Source organism: Somniosus microcephalus, chromosome 2, assembly GCF_052327205.1.
Source record: "Somniosus microcephalus isolate GS21.2 chromosome 2, FLI_Smic_1.0, whole genome shotgun sequence".
NCBI classification, from domain to species: domain Eukaryota; kingdom Metazoa; phylum Chordata; class Chondrichthyes; order Squaliformes; family Somniosidae; genus Somniosus; species Somniosus microcephalus.
This window is the reverse complement of record NC_140988.1, coordinates 26,807,722-26,822,146: the sequence shown is the minus strand read 5'-3', so window position 1 is coordinate 26,822,146 and position 14,425 is coordinate 26,807,722. Positions and strand designations below refer to the sequence as shown.

Genomic DNA, 14,425 nt, shown 5'->3' with positions numbered 1-14,425 from the left:
TTGGAGGAAATGAGTGGAGTCAAAGGAGAAGTTGTTCAAGAACACATTGCTATGGGTCCTAGCTATGCCTGCCTTTTCGTGGGATATGTGGAACACTTTGTTCCAGTCCTACTCGGGTCCCCTCCCTCACCTCTTTATCCGATACATTGATGACTGTATCGGTGCCGTTTCCTGCTCTCGCCCTGAACTAGACAATTTCATTCACTTTGCCTCCAATTTCCACCCTTCCCTCACCTTCACATGGTCCATCTCTGACTCTTCCCTTCCCTTCCTCGACTTCTCCGTCTCCATCTCTGGGGATAGGTTATTGACCAACATTCACTACAAGCCCACTGACTCCCACAGCTATCTGGACTACACTTCCTCCCACCCTGCCTCCTGTAAGGCCTCCCATTCTGCCAGCGCATTTCACACCTAATCTAGAGCCGTCTTTTGTCTCCACTAGTCCTATCACCATCTCGTCTCGTTTTGAATACCTCTTAATGTCTCTTCTCTTTTGTTCTCTCCCAGCCTGGCCTCTTAATCTATTTCATTTCCTGTGCTTCTTTAGTCTTGACAAAGGGTTTTCACCCGAAACGCTGACTCTATATTCTCTCCACGGATGTTGCCTGGCCTGCTGAGTTTTTCCAGCATTTTCTGTTGTTATTTCGGATTTCCAGCATCTGCAGTATTTTGCTATCGTATCCTGTGCAATTACCCGGGGGTAGGGAACACCAGTGCAAGAAGTGTCTGCCCGAAACAGGGAGGAGTTTTCTTTACATATCAATTTACGGATGTGGATGGCCGGTGTGCCATTTCCTAATATGCTTGTGTGCACAGCAGATCCATTCATAATCAGTCCCATGTGAAATGGGTGTCCATGGCTGCTGCTTAATGCTTAATATATGTAAGGTCATGGAAAGGAAACTGTAATATTAAACTAAGCGTAGTTCAGCCATTTCTTAACCGCGAATTTAAAAAAAAATTCTCTCTGCTGGCACTTAGGTATTCATGCATCTTTTTGCTCTTAACACTATTACTAGCACCAACATAGCCATGTACATTATTGACCTGCCACCTAGTCATGCAATATCATGGGAGAGGTAAAAAAAAACCTGATGTCAAGTTAGGAAAAACTCTGGGATATTCCTCTCTGACTCCCTAAAGCAATTAAGCAAAGCTCCGAGTGTCTGCAATCAATCATAAATCTCACTATTTTCAGCTACCCTTCAATGTGACCTCTATACCTAGAAATGTCCTCTCTCAGGAAGTGGTGCGCCGACAACAACCTGGCCCTTAACACCAAGAAAACAAAGGAAATAATCGTGGACTTCAGGAAGTCCAAAGGCGGAAGTCACACCCCCATCCACATCAATGGGGCGGAGGTGGAAAGGGTGGCCAGCTTTAAGTTCCTCGGAGTCCACATCACGGAAGACCTCGCCTGGTCCCTCAACGCCTCCTCTCTGGTGAAGAAGGCCCAGCAGCGCCTATATTTCTTGAGGAGGCTGAAGGGATGTAATCTGTCACCCCCGATCCTCTCTAACTTCTACCGCTGCACTATAGAGAGCATCCTGACAAACTGTATCACGGTATGGTACGGCGGCTGTAGCTCCCGTGACCGGAAAGCCCTGCAGCGGGTAGTCAAAACTGCCCAACGCATTACCGGCACCCGGCTACCGACCATAGAACATATATATCAGAAACGCTGCCTACGGAGGGCACGGACCATCATCAAAGACCCTACCCACCCCAGCCACAGTCTGTTCGCCCTCCTACCATCTGGAAGACGCTACAGATGCATTCGCACCCGTACGACCAGATTTAGGAACAGCTTCTTTCCCAGGGCTGTCATCCTACTGAACTCCACAAATAAACACTAAAGCCTGCACATCTGCCGATGCACTTTATTCACTTTATTATGGTCATATTTATGCTAATATATATGTACAAATGTATGTTGAAATGTTTAAGTGTCCTAATCCAAATTGTACACTCTCGGGAGCCGCAAGCCTACATTTCGTTGTACTGCACTTGTGCACTAACAATGACAATAAAAGTTGATTTGATTTGATTTGAACTAGTTCAGCTCCCTTTTGAAGGATTGCAGTGAATCCATACTCACTACGCACTTCAGTAATCAGTTCCAGAGGGTGATGATTCTCTGTGAAAGCAAATACTTCCTAACATTTAATATCTTTGTCTACATATTTTTCTTCCTGACTCCACAAATATACTGCAAATTTCTGCTGGCCATTATGCACAACCCCCTCTGGGATCCGCTTCTCCCCCAACCCCCCAGGCCCGAGGTGCTGGCACCTTCCCCCCCTCCTCCCAAACCCCACAACCAGCGAGCTGTAGTGGAGCGCCAACAGCTAGCCGGCAACATTCAAAATCAGGCCCAAAACCAAGAATGGTTGGGGCCTTCCGACACCGGCTTCAGGCAGGCAGTGCAACTGCTCCGTCGATTTATTCGTTTCAGATGGAAGCCCAAAATTCCCCCACCCCCGCAAAAAATTCTAAACATACCCTGTCCTGTCATTTTGTCCATTTGGATGATGTCCTATTCATTTGCATGTGGAAAATGAACTATAATCAGAGAAAGAGGAATGCGATGCCTCTTGCATGTTCTGCCCATGCATGATAATTTTGCTTAATTGCATGTAATTAAGCTATTCATTGATTAATGACTATTATCAAAAGCTGGCCCTTTGGTAATTTGTGAATGGTGTGATGTCTCTATGTGCAGATATGATTTTCATCCATTTCATCTGTATTTAGCTTGTAGAATGACTGAAATATTAACAGGATAAAAATAATATTCTAGGTTAATGCTGCATGGCATTTTCTTCAAATCTGACTATAGATCTCTGTACGTGAAGTGGTTCAGTTTCTATGATCTAACGGTCACATGCCATGTGGATCCTGGAAGAGTTCATAAAGGCCTTGTGGAATTGACATAAGAAATCCTATGTGAACATTTGGGATGGGATTCCCCTCCCAGAGACGATGTTCCGGTGGGATGGGACTTCCTCCTGCCTTTCTGACATCACTGGAACTCTGCCCCAGCACTAAGAGGGGGCCTGTCATTGATCTGGCCATGAACCCCTGGCAGTACTGCAATGGGACTGTCACTGCAGTACCAGAAGAGGCAGTTAAAGGGGCTGAAGATGGGAAAACCAACTGCCTTGCAGACCTTTTCAGGGACTGAGGCCTACACCAGAAGTTAAGTGGAAGCCAAACTAGAGGAAGAAGAGATTGTTACAAGGCTCTTTTCCTTCATTGGGGGAACCCAGGATGGTAACCACTGCTTCCCGGGGCCTACTGCCACCTTCGCGATGGTGGCACTAGTAAATGGCAGTAAATGGGGCAGTGGGAGGGAAATCCATTGAAGATTAGGCTGTTTCACCCCACCTCAATCTCCATTTGTATTTGCCATACCGGGCAAGAGCAGCCCCGGGGAGAGAAATCCCGGTTATAAAAATGAGACACCATTAGGCCTCATTCTCTCTCTGTGGAGATCTCACCCAATTTCAGTCAGAATCATAGAGGATAATCTAATGCCTTCAGCTTCATAAAGCACTAACATTAAATCTATTCTTTTTCTTTGGATTATCAATTACACATTCACTGTATAGAAAAAGAATGAAGATAAATCGAGCACTAGTATGGAAAAAAATATTCAAAAAGAGCCTGAAGAAGGAAAAGCAAAAGAACCAAAGTAAGGTACCTAAAGATTAGAAATTTTTCAAAGATGTGTCAAACTGTAATCACAATTTTTAGTATAAAAATATATAAGGGGTGTAAAAGAGGAGGGGGTGTCACGGTATTAATCAAGGAGTCAATTACTGCTGTAAGGAGGGATGATATCTTAGCAGGTTCCTCTGATGAGGCCATGTGGGTAGAACTTAAAAACAAAAAGGGGGCAAGCACATTGCTGGGAGTGTACTATAGCCCCCCAAACAGTCAGGGGGAGATAGAGGAACAGATATGTAGGCAAATCTCAGAGAAGTGTAGAAATAATAGTGCAATAATAGTAGGGGATTTCAACTTCCCCAATATTAACTGCGATAGTCAGTGTGAAAGGCTTTAAGGTGAGATTTAAGGTAGTCATGGAAAAGGACAAAGATGGACTGGAAATAAAGGTTCTAAATTGGGGGAAGGCCGATTTTAATATGATAAAGCAGGATCTGGCCAAAGTGGACTAGGATCAGCTACTTGTAGGAAAATCCACATCAGAGCAATGGGAGTCTTTCAGAAAGGAAATAGAGAGAGTACAATGCCAACACGTTCCCGTAAAGGTGGGACCAACAAGCCCAGGGAACCCTGGATGTCAAGGGATATTACAAGAATGCATTAGGAAAAAAAGGGAGGCCTTTGGCAGATATAAAGGACTACAAACAGTGGAAGCCCTAGAGGAGTATAGAAAGTGCAGGGGGATACTTAAAAAAGAAATTAGGAGAGCGAAGAGGGGGCATGAAAAAACACTGGCGGGCAAAATAAAGGAACATCCCAAGGTGTTTTATAAGTATATTAATGGCAAGAGGATAACCAGGGACAGAGTAGGGCCCATTAGGGACCAAAGTGGCAATCTGTGTGTAGAGCTGGAAGATGTGGGTGAGGTTTTAAATGAATATTTTGCATCTGTGTTCACTATGGAGAAGGACGATGTAGGCATAGAAATCGGGCAGGGGGATTGTGATATACTTGAACAAATTAATATTGAGAGGGAGGAGGTACTAGCGGTTTTAGCAGGCTTAAAAGTGGATAAATCCACAGGCCCAGATGAGATGTATCCCAGGCTGCTGTGTGAGGCAAGGGAGGAGATTGCAGGGGCTCTGACACAAATTTTCAGATCCCCTCTGGCCACAGGGGAGGTGCCAGAGGACTGGAGGACAGCTAACGTAGTACCATTATTCAAGAAAGGTAGTAGGGATAAACCAGGGAATTACAGGCCAGTGAGCCTAACATCAGTGGTAGGGAAATTATTGGAAAAAATTCTGAGGGACAGAATTAGTCTCCACTTGGAGAGGCAAGGATTAATCAAAGGTAGTCAGCATGGCTTTGTCAGGGGGAGATCATGTCTAACCAATTTGATTGAATTTTTCGAGGGGGTGACTAGGTGCGTGGATGAGGGTAGTGTAGTTGATGTAGTCTACATGGACTTCAGTAAGGCTTTTGACAAAGTCTCGCATGGGAGACTGGTCAAGAAGGTAAGAGCCCATGGGATCCAGGGCAATTTGGCATATTGGATCCAAAATTGGTTTAGTGGCAGGAGGTAGAGGGTGATGGTCGAAGGATGTTTTTGTGACTGGAAGTCTGTGTCCAGTGGTATACCGCAGGGATCGGTGCTGGGTCCTTTGCTGTTTGTAGTGTACATTAATGATTTAGATATGAATGTAGGAGGTATGATCAGTAAGTTCGCAGATGACACGAAAATTGGTGGAGTGGTAAATAGCGAGGAGGGAAGCCTCAGGCAACAGGACGATATAGACAGGTTGGTCAGATGGGCAGAACAGTGGCAAATGGAATTTAACCCTGAAAAGTGTGAGGTGATGCATTTTGGGAGGACTAACAAGGCAAGGGAATACACAATGAATGGTAGGACCCTAGGAAAGACAGAGGATCAGAGGGACCTTGGTGTGCATGTACATAGATCCCTGAAGGCAGCAAGACAGGTAGATAAGGTGGTTAAAAAGGCATATAGGACACTTGCCTTCATTAGCCGAGACATAGAATATAAGAGCAGGAAGCTTATGATGGAGCTGTACAAAACGCTAGTTAGGCCACAGCTGGAATACTGTGTACAGTTCTGGTCGCCACACTATAGGAAGGATGTGATTGCATTAGAGAGGGTGCAGAGGAGATTCACCAGGATGTTACTTGGGCTGGAGCGTTTCAGCTATGAAGAGAGACTGAACAGGCTGGGGTTGTTTTCCTTCGAGCAGAGAAGGCTGAGGGGGGACCAGATTGAGTTGTACAAAATTATATGGGGCATAGATAGGGTAGATAGAAAGGAACTTTTCCCCTTAGTAGAGGGGTCAATAACCGGGGGCATAGTTTCAAGGTAAGGGGCAGGAGGCTTAGAGGGGATTTGAGGAAAAACTTTTTCATCCAGAGGGTGGTTGGAATCTGGAACTCACTGCCTGAAAGGATGGTAGAGGCAGGAACCCTCACAACATTCAAGAAGCATTTAGATGAGCAGTTGAAACGCCATAGCGTACAAGGCTACGAACCAAGTGCTGGAAAATGGGATTAGAATAGATAGGGCTTGATGGCCGGCGCGGACACGATGGGCCAAAGGGCCCCTTTCTGTGCTGTATAACTCGATGACTCTATATATACCCTCATATGATATAATATGTGTTATTGAATTTTTGAGTCACCAATCTATCAAAAGTCTTGCTGCACTACTCCTTGTAATACCCAGGACATATACCAACCAAATTCTCCCAGCTTTGTCACTTATGGGGGTGATTTTCAGGCCGCCCGCAGCCCAGAGTCCGCGCTCCTCCCGTCGGCCTACTAAAAACCACATGCAGGGAAAATCTACCCCATCATTTCCAATTTGACAGAAAATGGAAATACAGCGTTCTTTTTAGAAGCTTAATCTGTGGTTTTCTCAGCCAGGGTAAACTTACTACCCCAAATGGAAGGAAGAGGAAAAAACTTTGATTTTTTTTAATAGAACCTTTCATGTCCTCAGGACGTTCCCAGCCAAAACATTACTTTTGATGTGTGGTCATTGTTACATCGTCAAATACAGCAAGGTCTCACAAAGAGCAAATGAGATACATTACCAGTTAATCTGGCCAGAATTTTCTGGGGGGTCATTGGGCGGGATTGTTGGTGGGTCAGGTGAGAAAGTGGGGTTTTTCCCCAGCTGGTCGGGAACCTGCTGTCAACCAGCCGCACTGTGCTTTTCCCAATGTCGGGTCTGTCGGCGCTGAGCAGACCCGAGAGGCAGCGGCGGTCGACCCAATTAAACTAATTATAATGTATTTACCAGACCCTTAACAGGCTTTTTTACTTTACTTTTTAACTTTAACTGTATGGCCATGGGAACCACGCTGTTCGGTGACCATGTCTGTCAACCTGAGGCGGGAGTTTGGTGGCCATTGCTCCTGTTGATTCCTTGACAGCTTCAAATGTACAGTAAAACCTCCCACCTGACAGAGATCACTTTCCTCAGCCACTTTCCTCATTGCATTTCCACAACTGATTCACCATGCTGCAAGTCTTTCCACAAGTCTCCATCCAGTCTCACCTCATTACCTCGCTCACCATTGGCAGATCGCTTCTGTCATCTGTACTTCACCTGCCATCTATTCCATCAGCATGAGTACCGTTTATACTGTCTCACCTTTGTCCTCCGAATTGGACCACGATGAGCCCCAAGACCAGCAGCACCAGGCACACCAGCAGCACCAACACCAACCTTCTCCGCAATCACCTGATGCTACACAGGACACAGGGCATCAGCACCCGACCACATTGCTGCCCGGGATGGCCTCATCATGGCCAGATTTACTTAACTTTATGCTGTACACCCTGGCTGCCGCATGATGCGCCAGGTTGGCACCACCCCACACCAGCACCTTAAAGCATCCCTACAATGGCCAAGCCATTCCTTTCACACTCATCACCATTGCAGGGGGCACCGTTATGTCTCACCATTCACTGCAACTCACTAAGCCACTTCCAAATGTGCACACAAATCTGTCCAAGACCGGATAGTGTTGAAAATAAAGATTTCAATGTTTGACAGCACATTAATAGAAACTTTACATAAACATTGGATACAACACCCAATTGGCTACCCTTGTGTGTTGTTAGCTGGTATGATTGCACTAGGATGAGGGTGCGTGTGAGGCATAGCTAGTGAGATGGGGAAGTGACAATGTAGGTAGCGAGGGATGGGTGGAGGTGCACGGTAAATTGGTGCGTCTAAGGATGTGCAGGAGTAGGGTAGGGAAGGCAGAGTGATGGGGATGTGATGAGAGGCACAGCAGGATGAGGTTGAGTGTGGCTTTATACTAACGTTTCGTGATCTAATGAGATAATTGAAAGGTTTGTGTCACTGCACCCAGGTCCTCCTGATGACATCCCTGCTTGTACCCTCATCTACAATGTGCAACCAGGCTGTTTTGGTCTCCTGGGGAGGTGTCTTCCGCCCATCGGAAGAGAAGAGGACCTCCCTGCATGCTGTGACTTCCTCCATAAGCATATGGAGGGAGCCATGGGAGAACCTGGGTGCAGCCAAGCACCTCTGTGCAGAGATTGTCAGTGTTTGCAGTACCTCAATGCTGTAGAACACTGACAGCACAAATTTCAAAAGAAAGTTGGCCATGGTCCCTTTAAGGAAACTGGCTGGTGATGCATCACGAATGAAGTCACCAGACCCGCTTCCTCTAATTGGGCCGGGAAACGCGCTTAACAAACCCTTTAACGTAAATTCATTTTCCAGAGCGGGAGGGAGCCAGGAGCGGGGACGCGGCCCACCACCGACATCGCCCACCAAGGAACCGCCAAGGTGAGCAAAATCCCGGCCTTTGTGTTTGGTGGTGTTACTTGAGGGATAAATGTTGTCCCGAACAATTTTACTGCTTTTCTTCAAATTGTGTCATGGGATCTTTTACATTCACTTTAGGAGGCCAGCATTTTTATATTAAAACCAATCTTTTCTGGTTCATTTTAAACACTTTATACTTCACAATAGGTTTCAATTAAAAAAAATAGGAGAATAACTGACATTTGGGTTTATCCATGTTCAGAAGGATCAACCATGTCATCACTTTCCCAACGACTACCTCAGCAGACTAGTCCCCCCCTTCCATTAACAGACACTCCTTCCACCTTCACAGAGGTACTCCCAACCTTTAACCATTTCCCCCAATTCTCTCTCTCTCTCTCAACTCCAATTCCCAATTAATTTTGGCACTCTACTCACTGTCTTCGCTCAGTTCATAGCCGCACTCGCCTGCCACTCCCAGTTCATACTGGCGCTCATTCATCTCTCCTTCCTCATTTCATGCTAACATTTTTCACCCCCTACAGTCCCCAGTTCCTGCTGGAACCTTTTACCCTTCTTCCGCCCCTCCACCCCGCACAACCCCCCACTTCTTTGCTGACTCCGGCATAAGATGAGCTTCTGTTAAAAATAACAACATTGCTAGTTCCCATTAGTATTTATTAATGTGCTTTGACTATGAATGGTATGAAATAGGTGTTTGAAATCTGGTAATTGTTTTTCCTTCTGATGTCTAGCATTTCTAAAGGCAAGGATGTCGAACTGAAACTACGACGTCGTATCCAACAGTGTAAGCGGCGAAGAAGAAAGAAAAAATATGCAAACAAGGCAATCTCACATGAGGATGCAAACACTGAAGTATAGAAATTACTTTCTTTAAAAAGACATTTTATTGGAATTATACATAGATATTGGACTATGAATTAGCGCTTAGGAAGCGTGCGTGCATTTTCGGCCAGAAGTATGCCGCCCGCCATATTGAAAAAGGAAATAAAATGAGCATCCAGGGCCCACGTCTGAAACAGGTGTTAGGCCCTTTGCATGTACAAATAATGGGCCTAATTACTGTTTGAGGCCCACGCTTCAAGATTGGTTTGCCCTGAGGCTGCACTCAGTAAACCCAGAACTTGGGACACCTTGCAACGTACAAGGTAAGTTTTTCACATTTGCTTATTTGAATGTGGAGCCGGGAGGAGGAGGAGTGCTGCTCCCGACCCCACATTTAATGATAGCTCGCTGCCACTCCTGACTCCCCTCCCCCTCCAACTGTCACCACTCTCAACTCACCGATCGCTGTCGCTCCTGACCCTGACCCCACCCCCACCCCGCCAATCGTCATTGCTCTCAATTCCCCGATCGCTGCTGCTCCTGACCCTGACCCCCGACCCCACCCCGCCAATCGTCATTGCTCTCAACTCCCCGATCGCTGTCGCTCCTGACCCTGACCCCACCCCCACCCCGCCAATCGTCATTGCTCTCAATTCCCCGATCGCTGCTGCTCCTGACCCTGACCCCCGACCCCACCCCGCCGATCATCATTGCTCTCAATTCCCCGATCGCTGCTGCTCCTGACCCTGACCCCCGACCCCACCCCGCCGATCATCATTGCTCTCAATTCCCCGATCGCTGCTGCTCCTGACCCTGACCCCCGACCCCACCCCCGATCATCATTGCTCTCAATTCCCCGATCGCTGCCGCTCCTGACCCTGACCTCCGACCCCACCCCCACCCCGCCGATCGTCATTGCTCTCAATTCCCCAATCGCTGCTGCTCCTGACCCTGACCCCCGACCCCACCCCGCCAATCGTCATTGCTCTCAACTCCCCGATCGCTGTCGCTCCTGACCCTGACCCCACCCCCACCCCGCCAATCGTCATTGCTCTCAATTCCCCGATCGCTGCTGCTCCTGACCCTGACCCCCGACCCCACCCCGCCGATCATCATTGCTCTCAATTCCCCGATCGCTGCTGCTCCTGACCCTGACCCCCGACCCCACCCCGCCGATCATCATTGCTCTCAATTCCCCGATCGCTGCTGCTCCTGACCCTGACCCCCGACCCCACCCCCGATCATCATTGCTCTCAATTCCCCGATCGCTGCCGCTCCTGACCCTGACCTCCGACCCCACCCCCACCCCGCCGATCGTCATTGCTCTCAATTCCCCAATCGCTGCCAGTCCTGACCCAATATCAGGGGTGCCTCGGCCATCACCATTCAGCCGCAGGGCATATACCCTGCTTCCTCCTACATGCCCATAATTTCTGAGCCAGAAGATGCAAGATATTTAGAATAGAACAGTGAATATCTTTAAGTTTCCCTGATGGGTCTGTGGATCTCAATCTGTGCTACATATTTAAGGCATACTCCAAATTACATTCTGTGTTGAATTACCTTATCTTAGCAGGGGTGGCTGTAAGGGTATGGAAATGAATCTGGTTTATGAAGGGGAAAATAAACTGCATAATCACCATCTGGTGACTCCTTCTGGTAGTGCAGCTGTATAGACATCAGTTGAGGGCAAGATAGGGGTCACTTATGGTGTCGCTGCATTGCAGAGCTCACTGTCGAAGCTTTCACTTGGAGCCAGACTCTGGAGGGTGACTAGTGCACATGGAACAGTATCTCAACAATGTCTTAAGAAAGGAAAGGAAGGGGAGAAAGAATTAGTGAGAAAAAAAAGAAAACAGTGCAAAAGCAAGTTTATTTCACAAAATAAAAATAATTTGTGAGTGAGTTAGGTGTCGCATACCATATAGCAGTTGGAACTTGGTGTTATTTAGGGATAACATACAGTTGGCACGGTAACACATGATATCATGGGCTGCTTTATCTATATATATAAATCGGTACTTCTGTCTGTCATTCTGTCTGTCATCGCGTGTGCATCTGGCGGGCTATGCGCTCGAAAGTTACAGGGCATACCTACGCGCGCGTTACCTCCAAAGAAAGCTTACGCTTCCGAGACGGTTTTAAGCGTATTTACGTTTCGGCCGGGCTAAAATCGCGCCCGCAGTATCCCAAAAACCTTCAACATTCCGCTCATTAGCATCTCATTATCCGCTCATTAGCGACAGAGTGACCTCGAGGTCGACCAATCGTACGGCGGCTTGCTGCCGCGTGCGGCCGGGCCCTCCTACGGTCGAGTGACGGGACGATTGACCAATCCTACGCTTTGGTGATCTGACGGTCGACCAATCGGTGCGTGTGTGGGCGGGCCTTATCGTTCTGAACCGAGGTGAGTCGCCGCCATCTTGCTTCCATTCTTTTTCCTGCTTTCTGCGTCTTTCTTTTCAAATATACATTTCCACCAAAATAAAATTGAATTTATTAAATTGTTTTTAAAAAAAATCACTCATTTGTAAACCTAACCTGAACATTCTTTTTCCTACCTTTCCCCGTTTTTTTCTTAGGCCTCAAAGCCTGCGCCTTTCTTGCCCAGCCAGGCCCGAGCTAGGTGATTGCGCTTCTGCTAAGCTCTTCACCCCCCCCCCCCCCCACCGTGTCACGTTACGCAGGGCAACGGCGTCAGCCACGAGGGTCAGGGTGCGCGCGCAGCAGGAGCAGGTGAGACGCGGCGTCTCTGTTCCGTGCTCGGCGGGGGGGGCGTGGCTCGGCCGCCGGCCGTCTCTCAGAGCCGCAATCGGGCTCGGCCGGGGGGGGGGGGCGGGGCTCGGCCCGGCCGCCGGCCGTCTCTCAGAGCTGCAATCGGGCTCGGCCGGGGTGGGGGGGCGGGGCTCTCGGCCGGGGGGGGCGGCGGGGCTCGGAGAGCGGGGCTCTCGGCCTGGGCCCGCCCCCGCTTCCCCTTCCCGCCCCCCCTTCCCGCCCTGCCTCTTCCCCCCCCCCCACCCCCCTCCCCTTCCCGCCCCCCCTTCTCCCCCCCGCCCCTCCGCCCCCGCCCCCCCTTCCCCCCTCCCTTCCCGCCCCCCCTTCCCCCCCCGCCCTCCCTCCCCCCCCCCCCCCCCAGTCACGCTCTCTCTCTCTTCCAACAACAACATGCCCTCGAAAAAGCCTCGGCACCGCCGGGCACTTCAGCTAGTGTGTTATAAAGCAATAACTCATGATAAAACATGAGAACAAAGCTGCGAGAATATGTCAATGTAGTCTCAGAGTTATATGTATAATATAAAAGTTGTCATCATGGGGAGTGTTCAATAAGTATTGCAAAATGTCTATTTTGCTTTTTTTAGAGCTTGAATTAAAATCTTAGTCACCAACAAACTCTCATAGTTTATTGTTAACAGCAGTACTTGATTTTTGTGATATGAAGGAGTGAGGATTCCATTAAAATGTCAGTGAGAAGCATCATTGAACTTCTATAACTTTATTCTATCAGCGCATAAGCACCGGTACCGAAATTGCCAACTTAGAGATGATAAATGGAAACTATCAATTTCCATGGTTTTCTGACAGCATCTGCTAGAAAGAATTCAGCAGCTCACAGCTGTTATGTCTGCCTGTCATGTTTGCAAGTCCAGTCCAAGTGTCTAATAAAGTTGTTTGCTGTTAAGCTATAAAAGGGGAAGTGACATTATAAATCTTTTACAAGTTTAGGGTTTCCATCTTAATTTTTGTTTTATTATTTTTAGGGTCAGGATCTGAGGAAATCACTATCGGAGTTGAAACTGGCTTGTCAGAATCCCTTGGAGTATCGATTATGTGCTTTCATTGGAGACTATTCCCCCAGATTATCTCATCGTGTTTCTTCCTCATGAAGCATCACAAGATTTTGAAAAGCAAAAGTCTTAGTGCAAGGACAGTTATCTGAGATCAAGGTTCTGCTTTTATTATCAGGTCAACTATTGAATGTTTTACTAGTTTAGACCATTATAAAGACATTTATCCACAGTCTTATATTTACAATTCCTTTTATAATCATATAAAGATTTGGTCGGAAACATGTACGAAAGTTGAATTTGGATTCGCCCAGTATTTTGGGAACAGGGCAGAACTTATCTTACGAGGGTCTAGCATGAGGGACAAGTGTAACTTTTCTATGATTCAAAATAGTGGTGGGAATAAACCTTGATAGAGAATTGCCATCTCTGCCCCCACTCCTGTGGCTGCTCCCCAAACTTTGCACATTTGAAAAGAAAGACTTGCATTGAAATTGCAGCTTTCACCAGACGTCTCAAAGCACTTTACAGCCAATTAAGTACTTTTGAAGAGTAATCACTGTTGTAATGTAGGAAACAGCAGCAGCCAATTTGCATACAATAAGCTGCCACAAACAGCAATGTGATTATTTAGTGATGTTAGTTGAGGGATAAATATTGGCCAGGACACTGGGGATAATTCCCCTGCTCTTCTTCAAAATAATGCCATCTGCCATGGATCCTTTACGTCCACCTGAGAGAGCAGACGGGCCCTCGGTTTAACAGCTCATCCAAAAGACGGTACCTCTGACAGTGTAGCACTCCCTCAGTACTGTACTGGATTTTCGGCCTAGATTTTTGTGCTCCAGCCCCACAACCTTGTGACTCAGAGGTGAGAGTGCTACTCACTGAGCCACAACTAACCACAAAATAATGACAATATTGAGACTATTTTAACTCATTCACCCGCTCATGCTGTCTTATGTTTCTTTTGTAATAAGTACCAGTAGTCTCAATAAATAATCTGCCTGAGATCCATTGGACAATTGTTTGCTTTTATTATCTTTTGTGCTTTGTAAATTTAGGTAAATATGTTTATATAGTACAGGCTCACAGAACTCACCAACATCTAAATGTCAACAGAAAACAAAGAGTTCATTACAAATAATAGGGGCATTTACATAACTTCAGCATCACTGTGAAGTGGTTGCAGTACAAACCTAGACTTGAGGCAGCACCCAACTCCAGAGAAGTATAGTGAAACCTGTATAAACAAACACTCCCAAAAACGGAGACTTCTTGAGAGACCCAAATAACTTACATGGTA

The 14,425-nt window shown here is 47.1% G+C and overlaps 1 protein-coding gene across 3 annotated transcripts in view; it reads left to right on the top strand.

Moving 5' to 3' along the window:
* LOC147122620 (uncharacterized) overlaps window positions 1-14,132 on the top strand; it is a 111,109-nt gene extending 96,977 nt beyond the window's left edge. The window contains exons 8-11 of one of the 3 annotated variants that reach the window (XM_086003563.1): window positions 3,615-3,697; window positions 8,444-8,509; window positions 9,244-9,364; window positions 13,093-14,132. In XM_086003563.1, coding sequence (XP_085859689.1) covers window positions 3,615-3,697; window positions 8,444-8,509; window positions 9,244-9,364; window positions 13,093-13,218 — 396 coding nt within the window. In that variant the 3' untranslated portion in view covers window positions 13,219-14,132. Of the gene's footprint in view, window positions 1-1,246; window positions 1,561-3,614; window positions 3,698-8,443; window positions 8,510-9,243; window positions 9,371-13,092 lie in introns of those variants that run through there. The other 2 variants (XM_086003570.1, XM_086003579.1) reach the window with 2 other exon arrangements.
* The last annotated feature ends 293 nt before the right edge of the window (window positions 14,133-14,425 follow it).